This window comes from Polistes dominula, unplaced genomic scaffold (assembly GCF_049000335.1).
Source record: "Polistes dominula isolate Pdom_NZ unplaced genomic scaffold, Pdom_raw_medaka contig_26, whole genome shotgun sequence".
Taxonomy (NCBI): domain Eukaryota; kingdom Metazoa; phylum Arthropoda; class Insecta; order Hymenoptera; family Vespidae; genus Polistes; species Polistes dominula.
In genome coordinates this window covers 2,734,492-2,755,830 of record NW_028300939.1, presented here as the reverse complement: position 1 = coordinate 2,755,830, position 21,339 = coordinate 2,734,492, and the positions used below count along the sequence as shown (strand labels likewise).

Sequence of the window (21,339 nt, the reverse complement as noted above, 5' to 3'; positions counted from 1 at the left end):
CCGTATTTCACATTTTTTCATTTTCGCTTTATCAAATTACAGATTTGTTATTTTTCTATAACTGTAGTAGTAAGAAGAGTTTCAATACAACGGGGTTGCCCCTTTGAGTAATGCAACCATAATTACATTACTTTAAACAAAATCACATTATTACAGGTGCAATCAAATATTTGAAATGTTTATTTGGAAAGTGGCCTAAATCCAATTGTTGATAAGAAAACGCATATTATTCACTTAATAATTGGCACTATTTTAATGGGAAATATAAATTGAACACCCCCTTAGATACATTTGAACAGGATGACTTGTTAGTATTAGATGGTTCGGAAAGTCGTCTCGTTTTTCTTTTGTAAAAATGAAGATAATTTTTGCTTCGAGGTTAAACGTAATCCTTTCAAAGTGTCAGAAATAGTTGAATTTGATAAATTTAACCTCTCATCGATCTCATGTGTTACTATTTGCCGGTTTGCATCAACTAATGTCATTATTGCGTCAGCAAAAAACGAAACGACTTTCCGCACCACCTAATATATTTTGAATTGCATTGAAACGCAAACAAACCCTTAAATATCTCGATTCAAACATGTGTGCGGAGTTAGGCCACTTTCAAAATAAACAGCTCATAGGTAATAATGAATAAACAAATTATTAAGTTTTTCTGTATTTTAATGTATTGAAAAAAATTTGTACATTTTTTTATAGATTTAAATATTAATTATAAGTATAATTATAAAGAACAAAATTGAAACGAGTATATAATTCATGAGTTAACAAAAGTTTAGTATATATATAGATAGTATATAAAGAATACTAACGAAATACATATGAAACAAATATATTATACGAACGTATGTATATCTTCCACTATTTGGAAAGTCTTTCACTTTTTTAGTATCTATTATTATTCTTAAAATAAGTGAATTATTATTATTTCTTGTTAATGAACTTATTCCAATAGGATGTAAAAAAAAAAGAATAATAATTCTAAATCTAAACGATGATAATGATTGCATAATTTGTGGTATAAATTGATAAAAATTTCATAAACTCATCTTTATGAAAAATGCTTTGTCGTCAGTCAACGCAAATCATATTAATTTGCGAGTATTATTATGCATTGTTTGATTGATACCAACGGGGATTAATTGTTTTCAAGAATTATCAGAATGTATGTTGATGATTTTTGTAAGCTATTCACATCATTTATATTTTGATTTTTTTCTGGATGTTTTATAGTTTTGAAACTTTGAAATACAAATCGTCGTTCATAATAGCAAATAATGCGATTTGGGCTACATAAGAGTTCATCATTCTGGTACTCAAAGTCAAGGCTGCTGTAACAAACAAACAAAAATACAAATGTTTACAATAGTCTAATTGTTTTCAATATAATATATATATATATATTAGGGGGGGGGGTAAAAAAAATGACTTATTTTTTTTTTCAAGTGCCACGGAAAAATGGGTTGCTAGACACCTTAAAACAATTCAAAAGACAAAATTTGTCTTAAAATAATCAAACTTAAATCTTCAATATCATTCAAATGGTGAGGTTTACGAAAAAAATATAAGATACCATTTTTGTAGAGCATTAAATTTCCTACAAAATTCGTCTAAAACATTTTTCTGTACAATCAATAAATAATGAGATATGAATTTTAATCTATTAGACTGAAAAAAAAAAAAATAAAAAACTGCGACGCGGAGGATTTTCCTATTAAAATTAAGAGCTCATATTTGGTGAGAATTGTTTTAAGGTCCAACCCATTTTTCCGTGGCACTTGAAAAAAAAAATAAGTCATTTTTTTGACCCACCCTAATATATGTATATAGAGTTACAAATGAAAATGTAAATGTATAATAATTTCATTAGCTTTCAACTTTTTTTCTAATACTTAGTATAATTATTATTTATTGAATCGTTGTTTAAAAATTAAAACATGGTAGAGAGAAACAGGTTGACTTTTTTTTTTTCAAAAAGAATTCAATATAAAAATAGCAAATAGAAAATAAAACATATAAAAATAACATTGATATGACAAATAACGTTCAATGAACGTTAAATTAGAAAAGATCAACAACGAAAACAGATAATAATAATGTTTGATGTTGCGTTTTTATATTATTCTTTATATCCTTTGGGAAATGTATCAGCTAGCAAAAGGTGATGGGGGGGGGGCGGTAAGCTTTACAAACGTGTTAAATCCAGTTCTCGTGTAATGTCCCATAAAACCAGTTTTACTGAACTTACTTCTAGGTAACCCAGAGGTAGCTCACGATTTATCATCGGTCTTTACAATCGACCCTCACAAGATAATCTGTTGTATAAAAGAAACCTTGATGCATATGTACCGTGCATACCATTTACACTTTAAACGATAAAAGACCACGTTTCTCAGGTATTTTAAATGCACGTTTTAAGATTTCGTGAAGATTAAAAATGTTTAAAGGGACACCACTAACGTGTGACCGTTTGAAAAAAAGGTGAATTTTGAGAATTTTTTTTGAAAGAAAACTAATGCATGGAATGTTTTAATTTTTTTTAAGGAGATATTTGTGGATATGTAATGAATATGTGACTAAATTTTTAAAGGTATAGTTTATCAAAATATGTAAAAAAAAAAAATTTTTTTCACACTAGTGGTGCCCCTTAACATTTCGTGAAGATTAAAAATGGTTAATACGTTTTATTAGGTAAACGTAATTAATAAGAAATATTGATAAGATGAGATTGATATCTTTTTGACTATCTTGACAATGTGTCATTACAATCCTATTTTATTTTTATTATTTTTTTTTGTTTTTATAATAATCTCAAATTCTTCTATCTAATATTGTTATTTTCTTTTTATTTATTTTTTTATAATTTGATCAATATTTTTGTCATGTAACAGACACAAGATATCGTAACGACGATGTTCAAATTTTTTTCCCCAAAAATACTTTTGATATCTACTAGACACGATAAACTAGAATTCCATCGTCGTACGTGCGTCAAATTTTTTTCTTGACTTATGTTAAAGCGATAGCACATCTGTTTTATACATACGTGTTATGTATGGTAAATATATATATGTAACACATTCATGAATATCTTACGTTCGATATACGCCTAATCTAATATCGTATCGATCGAATTTCTCATTAACCTGATTATCAAAATATAGCATGACATGATAATATTATCGTTGCAAAAATTGCCTTTTGCTTTCATCTTATTATATTAATATATTTCACTTGAATTAGTTTTTAAAATGATTTGTTTATCTCTTAGAATTTTATGTTTCATTTAATCTAATTGTTTGTGTAATTATCACAATTTTGATTAATTCTCCAATCGATAAATTTCCACTAACCGTTTTATAATATTGTTTTACTAGCAATAAGTACTTCAATCAATTTATCTAGATAAAAATAATATTTAACAATAAATTCAATGAAATAATTACTTGAAGTAAATAAAAGTCGATCGATCATCTAGTCTCTCTGTCATTTTTTATAAAATTATCTATTTATCCAATTATTATAGTCTCATCAATTTGACAAATGAATGAAAAATAAATGGCTCGATTGATGATGATAATAATATTCTGTCGAATAATTAACAAATTTATTATTTAAACTCTCACCTCTCTAACTTCTAATTTCATTGGAATATCAGCACTGTTAAGTGCAACAGATTCCGGTGTAATTTCCTCTTCGTCTGAATTTTGAACGCCGAAAATTGTGCGATAAGATATCGAACTGAATAAAGCACCACCAATAGGACCAAACCAATAGATCCAATGATGACTCCATTGATTATTCCAAATAGCTGGACCCAGTGACCTTACTGGGTTCATACTGCAACCAGTGTAAGGGCCAACAGCTGTAGCTAAAGCTGCTACCGTGAAACCAAACTTTAATGCCACAGAATCCGTATTCATCTTGTTTCTGATATCCCAAACAGCACAGGCAACCAACATCAAAACGAATGTCGATATACCTTCGAGTAAAAGTCCTTGAATCGCTGATATGTTTGGATTAATAAAAGTTACGCAAACGTTATCCGCATCATCAACATTTCCAACTTTGAGAAATTCCGTGGGTGTAACTACCTGTATATTTGAATCATACATACAATAATTTTGATTATTATGGTCAAAATATTCTAACGATCATTTATCATAGTTAATTTTTAAATAACTACCTTTAACATTCCATAACCCATGATGCTGCCTAACACTTGAGCCAAGAAATAAACCATAGCCTCCGGGATAGTTTTTTTACCGAGTACCACGGAACCTACTGTAATGGCTGGATTAACATGGGCATCACTAATGTGTCCAAAACACTGTAAAAAGAAAGAAGACGAAGAGAATGTAAGAGAGAAAATGAATTTAACCCCTTTGTGCATTAAGGCGTAAAACAATGCGACAGAAATTATGCGAGAAAAGAAACAAATTTACTTTTTCTTTGTTTTTTTTTTTTCCAACTAATTAAATTCATAACAAACGTTAAGTAAAAGTATGTTGTAACGTTCATTACAAATTTTATTAATGTAAAATATTGTTTACGTAGGTACTTCACTGTTAATTCGATATTAATGTAATGCAATGTATATTTGAACTCACCTGAATGACAATCATAACGCTCAAACCAAAATTTAAAGTTATTTGTAAATGAGAAGGTATGACACCAAGGCTACCAACGCATCCCATACATCCAAGAAACACCAATATCGATGTGCCCAGCATTTCTGCCAGACCAGTAATTACGGTCTTCTTCATAGCGCCTTCCTCTTGCACCAACTTTTTGAAACCTGTTAAAACGACGAAGAGTTATTCATAAAATTATTCAATATTCATTTTCTTCTGCTATGTGAAACTACGTGTATTAATAAAATATACTTTTTATTGAACGTTGTAAATGTAAATATAATAATATTATAATAATAATAATAATAATAATAATAATAATAATAATAATAATAATAATAATATGCAAATATTATGACGAATTTTACTATTTGTCGATACAAGTGTTTTATCTTTTGTAAGTAAATAATTGATACTAATGTTAAAATGAAAATATAAATTGAATGAATTCGTGTATTATATTGCGAACGAACTTTTATCTCATTAATGAATTTTAAATATTGATATTTCACACAAATAATAAGAAATTATATTTATTTGATAATAGTAAACAATTGTTAACTCGTTAAATGTCTAACACTTTAAATAAATTTACATATTTGTTAAATACAATCAATGAAAGACGTTACTGTTACGACAAATGTAAAACGTATAATATTTACATTTTTACTATATCTTCCTTCGTAGATTATCGTTAAATTTTCTTTGCTAAAAAAAAAAAAAAAAGAGAGAATATAAATCCATAGATAACGCGAGGAACAATATATTCATAATATATTCCAAATTAATTCCATCGTGTATGATTTAGTATTGAAACTGAAACAAATGTAGGTTCGTTAAGATGGATTAACATAATCCATATAGGACGCGTACGGTGTTTGCAACGTTGAAAAGTTAACACGGATGGATGACACAGTTTATTACCTTTGAGATTCGACAAGTATAAACTATAGTTATGAAAAAATTTTAATATAAAAAAAAATCGAGAAAATGAAACGTACGAGTATTCAAAAATATAATGTTATTTTTTTTAGAATATAAAACTATAAGATGAAACCGTAAATATAAGAATTTTTGATCTTACTTTGATTCAAAGATAATCTAGGATTTATTTAAAGACTCAACACTATTTCAGACTTGTACATGCACTGACGACTACTACCGATGAAATAAACTTTGTTTGGAAGTACAGTAGCTTCTAATATATTCAACTGTACTTCCATCTCCATTTATCTATCCTTATACAGGGTGATTCACCAGCTCTTACGATTATTGGACTTATCTTGACTTTTGATATCCGAAAATAAATATTCAAATTTAACATTGTATTCAAACAAATCAAAGTTGACCGATACATCTCGAAAATGACTCAACCTAATGTCATATTGTAGTCCTGAATTTTTCCTGCAACTTTTATTCTTATTTACTTTTCCGCTACTATCATACTTTCGGTACTATTTACGTGGCAAGAGTTGGTGAATCACCCTGTACATTTTATAATTAAGTGTGAATGTACGAGTATGTGTATTCAGATGCGTATGTACATTTGCTTACAAAGTATGGAATAATACAATGACTTGGAGTTTCCAATAATCAACGAATGAGGAAATAGAAAAGCTACTTTCAATCTTTTAGGATACATTTTTTCATATTTTTTTTTTTTTTTTTTAATAACTGCAACTTCAAAATGAAATATATTTGTTAAAATAATGAGATCGTATCTCGTGCTTTATGAAAATATTAAAAATTCACACTATTTTATTTTAGATCATTACAAAATTTAGTTTTATATTAATAGTCTCAGTCAGTCTTGTACACATGTTTATTTCTGATATCGTAGAATGTTTACAGTACTTGTAAATAACAAACTTTTGATAAAATTTTGTTCTTTAGACCTTTGTATTACATATCCATTCAGTAATAGTACTGAATGTTTATAAAATAATACAAATAGTTCATAAAAGTTCCGTTCATAAGGTAATACGAAAAATAGAAAGAAATAAAGAAGAAAGATAAAGAGAAAGAGAGAAGAGAGAGAGAGATAAATAAAGGGTGAACGACACTCGGGATGTCGAACTATCTAACTCGTGCAACAAGGATAATTATGGCAGGTAATTACCTGTACTTATAGTCGAAGGATCGAGAAAGGAGCCACTCGACTGTATTTTCCAAGAGAGAACTTTTACACTTTGCTTTGAAGCAAAGAAAAAGGGAAAATAAAGTGGGAAAAAATAGAGAGAGAGAGAGAGAGAGAGAGACAGGGGTGAAAAGGTCCAAGAAAGAAAATTAAAGGTAAGGAAACGTTAAAGTACAGTACCGTATTTATTTCTTTTCTTTTCAATTGTCAAAGTTGTTTAAAACACGATGAATTTAGTGAAACAATTATGTTTAAGTCGGACCGTACATATAATTAACATTTTCTTTTTCTTTTTCTTTTTTCTGTCTGTCTCTCTCTCTCTCTCTCTCTCTTTCTTTTTCATTAATTAATTTATTGAGAACATTGTCGTTTAAAAAGCTTTTAAATTTTGTCGAAATTTTAATTAATTACGTTTCTCAATTGATTATGTTTAACTAATGATATAATATTGCAATAAGAAATTCTTCAATTCCTTTCATTTGTTTATTTTAATTAAAAAATAGCATAAAGTACAGTAACAACATTAGCTTGAAGTATAATTAACTTCGTATCAGTATCATATCATTTTTATTTCTCCGAGAATATCTACATTTGTTCCAAATAAGCATCATTTGCGGCAACTTTTAATTTACTTCTTCAATTGAAGAAAAATCTAAAGCTGAGGTGCATCGATTGCTTATAGAAGCATATGATAAGTCTGCTTTAAGTGAGAGAATTTGTCGTGAGTGGTTTCAAAAGTTTAAACACGGTGACTTTGGCGTAAAAGACAAAGATTGCAGTGGAAGGGCCGAGAAACGTACGAAAACAGGGGTGTCGTGTATTACGAGTTGCTCAAATCCAAGCGAAATTTTTACCTGGATTCCTCTACCAAACACAATTAATGAGATTATTGAGCCGATTATTACTACTCCAAACACGACAAAATTGTTCTCCTCCATGATAATGCTCCTCCGCATGTTGCGGTTCCGGTCAAAACAATATACAGTAATTAATATTTCATAAAGCCCCCTGCCCTTAGTTCAGTTTTCAATAAATATATTCGTATATATTATTATATGTATGTACCATAAATCGATTAAAATTCACAAGAAACGTTGTTTGTTTCTTTTTTTATTTGTTGTTAATTATTATTATTTTTTTTTTTTATTTTTTTTTCCCCAATAAATCTTTGGGTTTTTCTTTTTATTTTTCCTTCATTTTCATTACACGTTTCACGCTTGTTTCGTTCCATGCAATGTTCAACGCGCGATAATTTTATTTTATTACGTAATACTATACCGTAGAGAAGAGTATATCTCTTCTCATCTATCTCTCGATAGATCGATTCTTTATACTATATCCTTGTTTGCGAAAATAACTCTTTAACTAGCATTTTAGTCTCAGTATGTGTTCAGTATAATAACTGAATAATAATTAAGCGAAACACGGCTGTTACGTTCTCATCTCGTCAAATTGTAATAACAACTGTAAGCGTGTAATTTCGTCGAAAAAATAATAATTCTTCCGATCTTCTTCGCTAACGATTTAACTAATTTACGTCATTTTCTTCTCCCCCTCTCCCTCCCCCTCTCCCCTTCTGCCTTTACTTCAATTTTTCTTCTTTTTTTTTTTTTTTTCATTTTATTTCATTTCATTTCATTTCATCTCATGACTGACCTTCTCCTTCAACAAAGATGATGAATCTTTTTTACGTCAATGTTGCGTTGCAAAATCGATATTTCGATGTTAAACAAAATTGATTATATACATATATATTTTATTTTGTTATTTAATAATCTTCGACGGATATTATTATATAACGTAAAAAAACACTATAGATTGTCGTTTTAACTTTACATTTAAAATTACTGTAATTCGCGATAGTGAAATGGGGATTCTCGTCTAAAGTATTGAAATATGTCGTATACTTCATCTCAACCGACTTGTTTTAAAATTCAAATCGGAGAGTTGAATGTTTATTTTCTTGTCTCTTTTTTTCTCCCCTCCCCTTTATTTCTCTCTCTTTCTCTCTCTTTCTCTCTCTCCCTTTCTTTTTCTACAAAGCCGTTTTAGGATGCAAATTGCTCGCTGTAAATCATGCACTCTGAAATATTGTTTAAAGCAATTTTTGCAATTTTTCTTTTACTTTATCTTTTTTCTTTGTTTTTGTTTTTTTGTTTTATACGTATTTACATATAACGAAGAAAAATTGAAGAGAGATGAGAAAAAAAAATAACACGCGAGAGAGAGAGAGAGAGAGATATTTGAACGATCTAACCAAAATATTACATGTTAGAAAATTGTTAGTATAGTTTAATGTATTGCTTTGAATAAACTAGTTTCTTCATAACATATTTCAATGCAAATGTGAAATAAGATTTGTTTTTCTCTCATATCTTGTATTAATCAGCTTTTTCCAAACGGTTACACAAAATCATTTTGTAATCGACGTTTAGTTTCGTTGTTAATAATGGGGGCATCATTAGTGTGACGCTTGAGAAAAAGATAATTATTCGGAATTTTTTTTAAATAAAACTACTGCAAAGAATGTTGTAATTTTTTAAGGAGATATTCGTGGATATGTAATTAATGTATGACCAAATTTTTGAATCAAACAAATTGAAAATTAAGCGACTTATTCGCAATCTTCCAAGTCCCCCTCACTGCTGCAGTTATAGTGACTTTCACAGTGTATGAAATCAAAAACACCAAAAAGTTTATTAAACTGGAAGGAATTTCCCGTATCATGAACCTCAGTCGAAACGAAAATTTGATGATTTTTGGGCCTGCCACAATTACCTTTTTTATTCGATCGAAAAACTGGACGGTTCATGGTTTGCAGTAATATATATAAAAAAAAGTTGCAACAAGAATCAAATCGATCGAATGATTCGTCTTCGAGTTGCAATTGCAGCAAATTTTGGAAAATGTATTTAGGAGGACCGAAAAGTAATGTCGTTACTACGCACGTCAAATTTTGATATTAATATTTCAATAAAAAAAAAAACCGATTGATGATTTTTCTCGTTACGATATTAAAAAAATTTGCGTACCAAATAGAAAAAGATTGTTGACACAACGTGATTAATTAATTTAATATAAATAATTATAATGATTGATTAATAATAAAAACGTTTTTGTTTGAAAAATTTAATCGTTCGAATTTTGAGGTTAAAAAGCGACATTACTTTCCGGTTCACTTAATAGTTTCGAGAAAAATGCGTTTTAAAGTTTAAGTTAGTGATTTGATCGTTATAAATGAAGAAATATTAGATGACTGTAACTCAAACTATTTGAGATATGCATTTGAAATTGAAGTATGTTATTTTTAAAAATATGGACTATCGAAATAGGCAACAAGGAAATCAATATTTTCAAAATTTCACTCTAGTGGTGCCTCTTAACGATATCACAATTAATCGATATAGAATTTTGTTTACAATTAAATCAATCTAAAAAGTAAAATTATTTTTTCAAAAGACTTAGATGATCATCTTTGATGTTCTATAACAAAGTTCCTTTAATCTTTGATCCTCATAGAATCGGTTAATTTCACGTGAACGCCATCAGAGAGATTATGCGGCAATTAGTCGCATGTAATCTGCCCGTTAGACGGATAAACGGCCTCGTTCTCTTGTTACCTGTGTCCAAGTTGCTACGTATGTATTGTCCTATATATATCTAGATTGTATTAGTAGTAGTAGTTATGTAGATAGGGTAAGAATCATCTAAATAAACCAACGAGATATGACGTTTAACCCCCTATCAAGTAAGAACTCTTGTGATATTGAATAATAAAAATATATCACATCTCGTTTTAAATTCTTATCTCATATATTTTTCTTTATCATGTCATACATCATTCTTATTTATTTTTTTCCTTTTTTTATTTTATATATATATATGTATGTATGATTTGATATTGTTACTCCAAGTGCACACAAACAAAGACAACGCACACTCTTCTTTCATATATATTTTGTTCTTAGCTAACGTTTATAAACGATTCGAGTCACGATTACAACACCTTTTAACTTATTAAGGTCGATCTTATGACTTTAAACTCGCAGTTACATTATCGTATCAACGTTTAGTTTGAATACGTACGAGCTTCCATTCGTGTGTATGTATATATTTGCAAACATTGTTAAGATAGTTCGTAATAACTGGTCTATGATTCGATTAATAATATTGTCTAATTAATGATTAAATAGTTATTTATTATTATGGTATATAATTTAATATAAAGTATATACATATTATATATTTATAATAAATAATATATAAAGTATATATATATATATTATACTTATAATATGTGTAAATAATTATAAATATATATTATAATATAATTAATTATTTATATATAATATTAAATATAGTAAAAATTATATATAATTTATAATATTTTATAATTAATAATATTTTATATAGTATATATTATAATAATTAATAATAAATACTATTACTATAATTATATATAATAATAATAATATATAATATATAATTAATTAATAATTAAATGTAATTAATATTAATAATCATATAATTATATAAATAATAATAATAATAGTATTTATTATTTATTATTATAATAGTATTATTGTAAATATTAAGTATTTTAAATATTACCATAATCTTTATCTACAATTTTTATCATTTTCGTGATAATTTATAACAAATGACAACAAATATTATCTATCAATATAAATTATGAAATAGTTTTACCTAAATTGGTATCATTTACTTCGAGTTAATTTATAACAGATGAGACAAAAAAAAATATTATTCATCAATAGAAATGATCGAAATATAAATTCGACGAAAATAAAAAAATACTTTAATAAATTAAATATCTTATCTATATATACACTAGGTACATATACATAATATAAATTACAAATATTTCCTACGATAGATACTATTTTTTTTCTTTTTTTTTTAATTCTGATAATGATTGATTATTATTAATCGACATTTTGTGTTCTCTTTTTTTCTATTTATTTTGATACGAAACGAGAAACGAAAGAATAATATTTACTGATAAGTAATCCATATGTACTATATATATATATATGTGTATGTATACGGTTCATTATAGGAGATAAACATATTTTTACCGATAATGGCTTATGTGATGTAAAACTATTTATAAAATTGTTATAACATTTAGATATGTATTGTGTCACTTTAGTTGATAAACTTTCTATGTATTGAGATTAATGAAAGATCTAAAGTGCAAGAATTATCATACGAATTATTGATAATTCTCTTTATTCCGATTTAATGGAAAATTTCAATGGAAAGAGAAAGAAGATAATATGACCATGGGTTTTATTCCAATTTACGTAACGAATGCACATATTGAAATATGTTAAATGTAATATGATTTTGTTTTCTGTGAATTAAGATATCGATAAACATCCTACAAATATATATATATATATATATATATTTTTAATGTGATTAACACTGGATACATATTGGTTTAAAAGGTAATAGTTCAAGGTTTAAGTAAAGTACAAAGTGTATACATAATAAAATTATCACGTCATTATTTACGTATAACTTAAATAAGAAAATATAATTAAAATATCGTTCGAATCATTGTAATATGTAACGTTGTTACTTATTTTCTTTTTATCACGTTAACATTTAAAAATAATTTTCACGTTAAAAGAAAAACTTACGTATACATATATAATTAATAATAATAATAATAATAATAATAATAATAATAATAATAATAATATATATTTAATAATAATTATATATATATATATATATAATTAAAAAGAATATAAATAATTTATAATTAATAATAATAATAATAATATATATTACTAAAATTAATATAAATAATTAATACATAATAATAACGATTATATACATATATATAGGGTAATAATAATAGAAAGAAAATAAGAGAAAGAAAAAAAATATGTAGAATTAATAATAATAATAATTTAAAAATAATATAAATAATTAATAAATAATATCAATGATTATAGGAAAATAATAATCTAAAGAAAATAATAGAAAGAAAAAAAGATATATATATATATATATATATAATTAATAATAATAATATAAATATAATAAAAAATAATAGAAATAATTATTAATTAATAATAAGGATTATAGGATGATAATAATAATAGAATAAAAATAATAGAAAGGAAAAAAACAAATAAACAAAAAAAAAAATAAAATAAAAAAAAATATAAAATAGAAAGATAATAATAATTGTTCCATAGGAATTTGTTATAAGGATTTTCTTTCTTTTTCTTTTTTCTTTTTCTTTTTTCTTTTTTCTTTTTCTTTTTTCTTTTTCTTTTTTCTTTTCCTTTTTCTTTTTCTTTTTTTCTTTTTTCATTTGAATCGAAGCCAAGTGCAATCGTTTGCAACAGGAAATATATAAATGCGCATATGTTGTGTGTTCGATAAAAACGTTCGACCATGAGATTTAATATTGAAAATAAAATCAAACATGACATGAAAATAATTGAAATTTAACCAAATTTGTCATTTGAAGTATTGAAAAGTCATATGAATTATTGAAAAGCATAAAATGATATTAGTAAAACGATCAGATGACTAATTGCACCGAAACTTGTATTTATAAATAAATAAAAAAAAAAAAAAAAGAAAGAAAATACAAATTATGAAATAATAATAAGACTGACATTGGTATCTCATAATTTTTTTTCAAAGAATAAATAATAAAGGAATCGGTATAATTAACATGCCGTTTATGTTTTTAGTATCAACCAAGCAGCTATCATTAATACTTTACTGCGATTATTTTAAAAATGGATATGATCTTTTTTGTTGGTTCAGAACTAACCAGTTTTACATAACATAAATAATGTATTAAATACCAACACATATTTATTGAGACAGATTTCTTTTTATAAAGAAAAATAAATGATAATATTTCGATAAAAAAATTGATTGATAACGTTTCGCATATATATGTATTATTTTTTTTTTTGAATATAAATTAAAAATTACACGTATGTATGAATATTTATTTAAATGTAAATGTGTCCAGATATATATATATATATATTTAATATATATAATAGACAGTGTAATTTTTATATTTTAAAATTTATAAAATATTATTTTTAATTTATAGTCAATATATATATATATATATATATATATATAATTTTAATATTTTAATATATAGAATATATAATATATATTTAATATATATAAATAATACTATAATTTTTAATGTATAGTCAATATATATTGTATTATAATTTAATAATTATAAAATATTTATAATATATTTATAAATATTTTATAATTATTAAATATATAATATATATATATATAATTAAATATTATATTATATATTTAATTATAAAAATTCAATAAATAAAATATTACAATTATAATATTATGTGTATATAAATATAATATAATTTTTTATTCATAGTCAATATATATGTGCATAATTAAATATAAAATAATTTTTAATAATTAAAATATATGATATAGTTAATATATATAATAATATAATGTTTATATTTAAATATATATAGATATAAATTTTAATGTATAATTAAATAAAAAATTATGTTTAAATATAGTTGGCGAGTGACGTGTTAGTACGAAACTGTAAATTGTGTTTGAATAATAAAACTGACAAAAGTTTATCATTTACCTGAAAACGTGTATTAATTATGAACAGGTGGATTTAATCTAACCGTATTTAACCATGACAGTAATACATCACTGAATCTTTGAAACTATTTACAAGTTATAAATCCTTTACGTGTCTCTCTCTCTCTCTCTCTCTCTCTCTCTCTCTCTCTCTCTTTCTCTTTCTTGATTTGCGATTAATTTGAAAGTAGATCAAATTAAGAAACTTTGTACTAATTTTTTTTTTTTTTTTTTAGACTATAAATTAAAAATTATACCTATGTATATTTATTGAATTAAAGTAAATACGTGTGTAGATATTGTACGACATAATTTATGTACGATAAGTTGAAGATTTGAAAAATTATCTTCAAGATAATGAATTGAAAAAAAAAAAACAGATCATTTTAATTTCATGATTTAACTACGAACACAATTAATAATTGTTATTGTTTATTTAAATGAACATTTTAATCAATTTACAATGAATTTAAATATTTTACACAATTTACAATGAATTGAAACATATTTTATTCTTGGTTTGCGTTTAATTTGTAAGTAAATAAAAATTAAGAAACATTGAACTAATATTTTTTTTTTTTTACAATAAATTAAAAATTACACGTTTGTATATATTTATTTATTTAATTGTAAATTCGTGTAGATATTTTATAAATTAAAATACATAAATATATATATATATATATATATATATATATATATATATATATATATATATATATATAATTTTTTAATTAAAATATATAACATTTATTTAATATATATAATTAGAAAAATTTAATAAATAAAATATTATAATTATAATATATATATATATATAATATAATTATATTATTATATGTGTATAAATATATTATAATTTTTAATTTTTTTATTGTATCATTGTATTGTACCCGAATTTAAAAATTATATTCAAGATAATAAATTAGAAAAATTATTTTAAATATATATTTTTTATGAATTAACTACGACAACAATTAACACTGTCACTATTTATATAAACAAACAACTAATGACGTTTAACAATTAAACAAATTGACAATGAATAAAAACATTTTAACAATTTACAAAATTACAAAAACTTCAAATGTACTTGTACTTCGTTTACCTTCAATATGTCCATCAGCGATTAGTTGTTCGTATTTAAACATAGTTTATAGTTTCGTGATTTCTTTAAAAAAAAAAAAAAAAAAGAAAACCAACAACAACAACTAAACTAAAAGAATCTTTGAATGAATCAGAAAGTTAATAAAGTATTATACAAAATATAATGCGATACGATAAGGTATATAATAGAAACCTTATAAATATTCTCACGGTAATCAACTAGTATAAAAAAAAAAAAAAAAGAAGAAAAGAACAATTAAAAAGACAAGAAGAATAAAATATACGATTAAGTAACCGATTCGAACGTTTCCATAGATTTTCTTATTAAATACTAACTACAATATAGAAAAACAGGTTTATATCATACATAATACACATAATAGAAAGAGAAAGAGAATCATTTAAACCAATGAAATATCCTTGAAAACGTGCGTTTCCTTTCAAATCCTTAAACGCGAAATTATTTACACACACACACATACACACACATACACACACATATACAATAATAATATATACAATATTTCTCATATTACTACAACAAATTCGTCAGAGTTTCTCATACGCCAATAAATTCGACAAAATTCAACTTAACATTAAATATAGAAATAAGTCAAATAATATTTATACAACTCACCTGTTCGTAAATTATTCGACGCCATGATTACACACAAACAAACAAACAAACAAACAAATCCTTGATTAGATTATGTTGAACAAATTGTTGTTGTAAAAAAAAAAAAAAAAAAAAAATTGACGGCGTACGAATTTATTCGTCTTACACCACTGAATGAAAATAGATGCACTTGAGTAAATGATAGAAAAAATAGAAATAGAGAGAGAATCACTGTCGTCTATATGTAAGAAGAAATTGTGTGAAGAGTGAGGGAAAGATAAAGAGAGAGGGGGATAGATATATATATATATTGAGAGAAAGGGAATAGAAAAAGAAAAAGAAGAAGAAGAAGGGAGAAAGAGAAAACGTTTTGAGGATGACTGAACAGTTCGTCAGTTCGTTTCTTTATGAACGAATACGTTTGGAAAGAATTTTATCGTATCGAAACCACGTGGTATCTCTCTCTCCTCTCTCTACTCGTGAGTTATTATTATTCAGAAAGAAAAAGAGAGAGAGAGAGAGAATGAGGTAGTAGGGGGAGAAGAAGACTCTCTGAACACGATGTTGATAACAGATACGATGAAAATGTTTAGTTTTTCATCCGAATTTGTATTATCTTGTGAAAATATTTTGTTAATAGTAGTATAATTATAATAATACAACTGATGAGCAACGTTTATGAGTCAACATTTTCGATATAAATGTTGTTTTTTTTCTCTCTTTTTTCTTTTATTCTTTGAGAGTGTTGTGTGTGTGTGTGTGGCTTTGGTTGATGATTGTAATTTTTTTCTCATTAAAATTTTTTTTTTTATATAAAGTTGTTGTGGGTATTATCGTTCTGTTATTACATTTATATAGAATTATTATTATTATATTTTTCTATTGAGCAAAAATATTTTTCCGAATAATCTCGATTCAGATTATTTGATTAATTGGTAATTCAATGTTTTCGGTGTATTCTTCGTAATCTTGTACTTCACAAAGTTGGAATATTTAATACTACGTGTTATTTTTTATTTTTATTTTTTTTTTGTATATATGTGAAATTATTCGATCGTTATTATTGCAACGAATAAATAACGAAGTTGTGTGATTTGTGTGAAATAAAGGAAATGATAGTTATTTGTAGGTTTTATAAAGAAAAGTTATATTCTGTGAATATGGGACGAGATTATTTTTAGATTAAACGTTTGCCAAGATGTAGAAATAATACTGAATGCCAAAATAGTATAATAATAATAATATATATATATATATATATATATATATATATATATATATATATATATAAATTATATAAAATAATTATTTTTATATATAAATTTTTTTATTATATTTGATTATATATTATTATTTTATTATATAAATTATTTGATTATATTTGATTATATATTAATATATATTATTATTTTATTTATTTTATTATGAATTTATATAATTATATATAGGGTGATTCTTGTAACGGGAACGGATAATAACTTTTTTTAAGTAACAATAGAGAAAAATGATAAAGGAAAAAGTAATATGGCACATTACATGTCACCTTTCTATGACCTTACTTTTTTTTTGAAAATACATCAATATGAAACGGCTGCTATACTAAATAATGAGAGAAAACGAGACAAACATATAGGATTGAGCCAGCGAGAGAATGAGAAGGAATACAGCTATATAGTTTTTCCTATTATCGGTCTGCTCTTTATACTATGCTTCGTAGTTATCACTCCTGGTTGTATATGCTTGTGTTTGTGTGCAACAACATACTACACGCGTGGACACGTATTCTTTCCATACTAGAAATGTTTGTAGGTAGAAACAATAGAAGGGTTAAAGAATAAACAGAGATAGGCACGTAGGTATGCGACAAAAGTATAAGGTCCAAACCAACCGACGGTCGAAATAAAGAAAGAAGGTGCGTGGTCTGTTTTTTTCCGATAAGTCCGTAGGGTCTTTCCGATAAGTCCGTAGGGTCTTTCCGATAAATTCGTAGGGTCTTTCTTAAAAACCTCACTACTTTTCGGAAAAAGCGTCACTACTTTTCGGAAAAAACCCCACTTTCGGAGTAACTTTACTAAAAGTAGTAAGGTTTTTTTCGAAAATTAGTGAGGTTTTTTCCGAAAAGTAGTGAGGTGTTTTTGTTGTAGTAGTTGAGGTTTTACTCATACTATACGTGCATAATTTTAATAGTTCACTTTTGTAACATTATTTTTGTATTTTTTTTTTCAGATGATTTGCAATTGGATTTTGTGAATTGTTATTTGAGTGTCTTTTGACTGAATATTAACGCTAGTTTCGTGTAAACCTGCAGAAAGAAAATATTATGGAAGTTTCAAAGAGTTCGACAGAAGGCGTTTGTGCATTTCTTTCATGAAGAGAGGTTTTTAGTTATCATACATTCTTTAGTTACCATAAGCAACTTGTCCTGTTTCTTCGAATTGAGATTTTGCCTACTGTGTAATATGTTTTTTATTATATGTTAATAAAACGTAAATTTATTTTTGTATTTGTTAACAATATTATAATAATTTTTTTATAAAGTAACAACTCTATAATTATCCTACACCTGATATTCTGCATTTGTCTTATTCTCTCAAAACTTAGTATTTCGAAGGTCTCACTTCTAACACGTGTGATTTGCCCACATGATTTTTTTTTTATACCATTTGTTTCTTTTTTTTATTCTGCGTTAAAAGTTATTAAGTGAAGGTCATCGTAATGTCAAAATGGAAATGCCAAGTTTTTGTATGGCACCAACGTGGAGCCACCGGATGTCATAGTGATAAGTTACTGATATAATATTGTAATGGTACTTACAATAATTGATAAATCATGTTTTTTACATCATATTAATATTTTATTTAACCTTTTTATTAATTCTTAACGCAAATACCAATTTATAATTAATGTAAAAATTGTAGCACACGCTACGAGATATCTCGTAATTGGCAGTCAATGGATTAAGATGATCATTATACGAAAAAAAGTTCAAATTTAAGATACGAGGAGAAAGAAAAGAAGTAAGGAGATTAAGAGTAGGAGGAGGTGTAGGAGGAGGTGTAGGAGGAAAATCGTGAATGTCGCGTGCACGTTACCGAACACAATTAAAACTTTAACCTATAGTGTTGGGTTGACGAGAGAACGAAGCTAATTTCCTGAACTCGCGTAGGACCTAATTCCGTTATTGCGAATTTTCCTCGCGAAAGGACGTGTCGAGGGGTTTATTTTCTACGTCAGAAACTACTACTACTACTACTACAACGACAACTATCCTTGACTATCTATCTATCCATCTATCCGTCTATCTATCTTTGTCTCTTTTCATTCTCACTCATAGTCATAGGTCGCATCGTCCAGCAACCAGCAACGTCCTGCTACCTACTATGCCACCCACACCTCACTCTTAATCCTTTACCCTTTACCCCTCACCCTTTTCTCTCTCACTAGTTCTCACCAAAGCTTCCATCCCTTACCTCGACCCTCATCTCTTCTCTCTCCTTCTCTCTCTCTCTCCCTTCGCACTACCTCAACCAACCAACCAACTCACCTACCCACCGAGTAACACGTTTACATCGTAGGCGTTGAGCTTAACGAGCTATACCGAGTAAAACGTAACGATAACGACGAGCTTTAATACACGATGGCTCGACGTTTTAAGCTGTAACTTTATGAGAGAGTGAGAGAGAGAGAGAGAGAGAGAGAGAAAGAATGAACAAACCATTTTCAACGAAAATTCTCTAGAAACCACTCTAGCGATTATTCAAAGTTATCCAATGAGAGATTTTCATTGCATTACGTGATGTTTTATCTCGAATGTTATATTTTGTTTTTCTTTTTTCCTGTTCCGTTCCTAAAAAAAAGTCCCCCAACTGCTGCAGTTATGGCGACCTTCACAGTGCATGAAATCAAAAAGACCAAAAAGTTTATTAAACAAGAAGAAATTTCCCGCACCATGAACCTCGGTCAAAAATTGAAATTGAACAAAATGATGGATTTTGAAAAATAGACGTTTCAAATTTTGCGCGAAAATTTGATGATTTTTGGGCCCTGCCAAAATTACATTTTTTCATTCGATCGATAAACTGGACGGTTTCATGGTTTGCAGAAATATATATAAAAAAAAGTTGCAACAAGAATCAAATCGATCGGATGATTCGTCTTCGAGTTGTAACTGCAGCAAATTTTGGAAAATGTATTTAGGAGGGCCGAAAAGTAATGTCGTTACTACGCACGTCAAATTTTGATATTAATATTTCAATCAAAAATAAAACCGATTGATGATTTTTATCGTTACGATATTAAAAAAATTTGCATACCAGATAGAAAAAGGTTTAGTTGACACAACGTGATTAATTAATTTAATATAAATAATTTTAATGATTGATTAATAATAAAAACGTTTTTGTTTGCAAAATTTAATCGTTCGAATTTTGAGGTTATAAAGCGACATTATTTTCCGGTTCACCTAATAGTTTCGAGAAAAATGCGTTTTAAGGTTTAAGTTAGTGATTTGATCATTGTAAATGAAGAAATATTAGATGACTGTAACTCAAAAATTATTTTTGAGATGTGCACTTAAAATTTGATTATGTTATTTTTAAAGGCTATAGTCTAATTGAAGTATTTGTTTCTGAATATAATTTAATGAATTAATATAAACATTACATTATTTTACATGAATATATTAACAAACACGTATATGCGTTGATAAACTAATCTGGTAATTTTTATCAAACGCATATATACGTCCATAGCAATCTAAGGGTTAATTATTATGATATTTATTAATTATAATGATATTATGATTATTATGATTAATTTATACTGATCAAATTATGGGAGGTTTTGAGGTTTCAATAAAAAGGATTGAAATTTATGTTAAAATAAAATATATATATATATAATAATACAGAAGAATAATTAACAACAATGTTTTTTTTTAAACGTTTTTTTATATAAAACTTTGTGATATACAATAATATAATATAATAATTCTTCTTTTTTTTTCTTCTTATAAATAAATTGTGAAATATGATAATAAATTTGTGCATATACAGTACACCGTTCACGAGCCACAGGACAAACGCACGCGCGTATTCGTTTATAAACACAACAAAATATATATTTATATATATATACAGAGTGAGTCAATAATTAAAAGAACAATAAGTATAATATATAAATGTCTG

At 26.1% G+C, this 21,339-nt stretch overlaps 1 protein-coding gene across 3 annotated transcripts; it reads right to left on the bottom strand.

Annotated features, from left to right (window-relative positions):
• Positions 1 to 645: 645 nt before the first annotated feature.
• On the bottom strand, positions 646 to 16,464 carry LOC107071217 (aquaporin AQPcic). 3 transcript variants are annotated; one of them, XM_015330010.2, is made up of 5 exons: positions 16,175 to 16,464; positions 4,614 to 4,801; positions 4,190 to 4,333; positions 3,630 to 4,097; positions 646 to 1,331 (listed from the first exon to the last, which is right to left on the bottom strand). In XM_015330010.2, the coding sequence occupies exons 1-5, from the start codon at positions 16,197 to 16,199 to the stop codon at positions 1,326 to 1,328; spliced, it is 831 nt and encodes a 276-aa protein (XP_015185496.2). In that variant the 5' UTR covers positions 16,200 to 16,464; the 3' UTR covers positions 646 to 1,325. The 3 variants fall into 3 exon arrangements, with proteins under 3 accessions (XP_015185496.2, XP_015185495.2, XP_015185497.2); XM_015330009.2 differs by having other exon boundaries at positions 646 to 1,334; positions 16,175 to 16,462; XM_015330011.2 differs by lacking the exon at positions 16,175 to 16,464 and adding an exon at positions 5,722 to 5,832 and having other exon boundaries at positions 646 to 1,334.
• Between the last annotated feature and the right edge of the window lie 4,875 nt (positions 16,465 to 21,339).

Bases quoted from the DNA above. Each gene is read 5' to 3' on its own strand.
- LOC107071217 (XM_015330009.2), bottom strand. From the start codon at position 16,199: ATGGCGTCGAATAATTTACGAACAG. The intron at 4,802-16,174 runs GTGAGTTGTATA...TCGTTTTAACAG, and splicing joins GTCGAATAATTTACGAACAG to GTTTCAAAAAGTTGGTGCAA. The intron at 4,334-4,613 runs GTGAGTTCAAAT...TTCTTTTTACAG, and splicing joins GCGTTATGATTGTCATTCAG to TGTTTTGGACACATTAGTGA.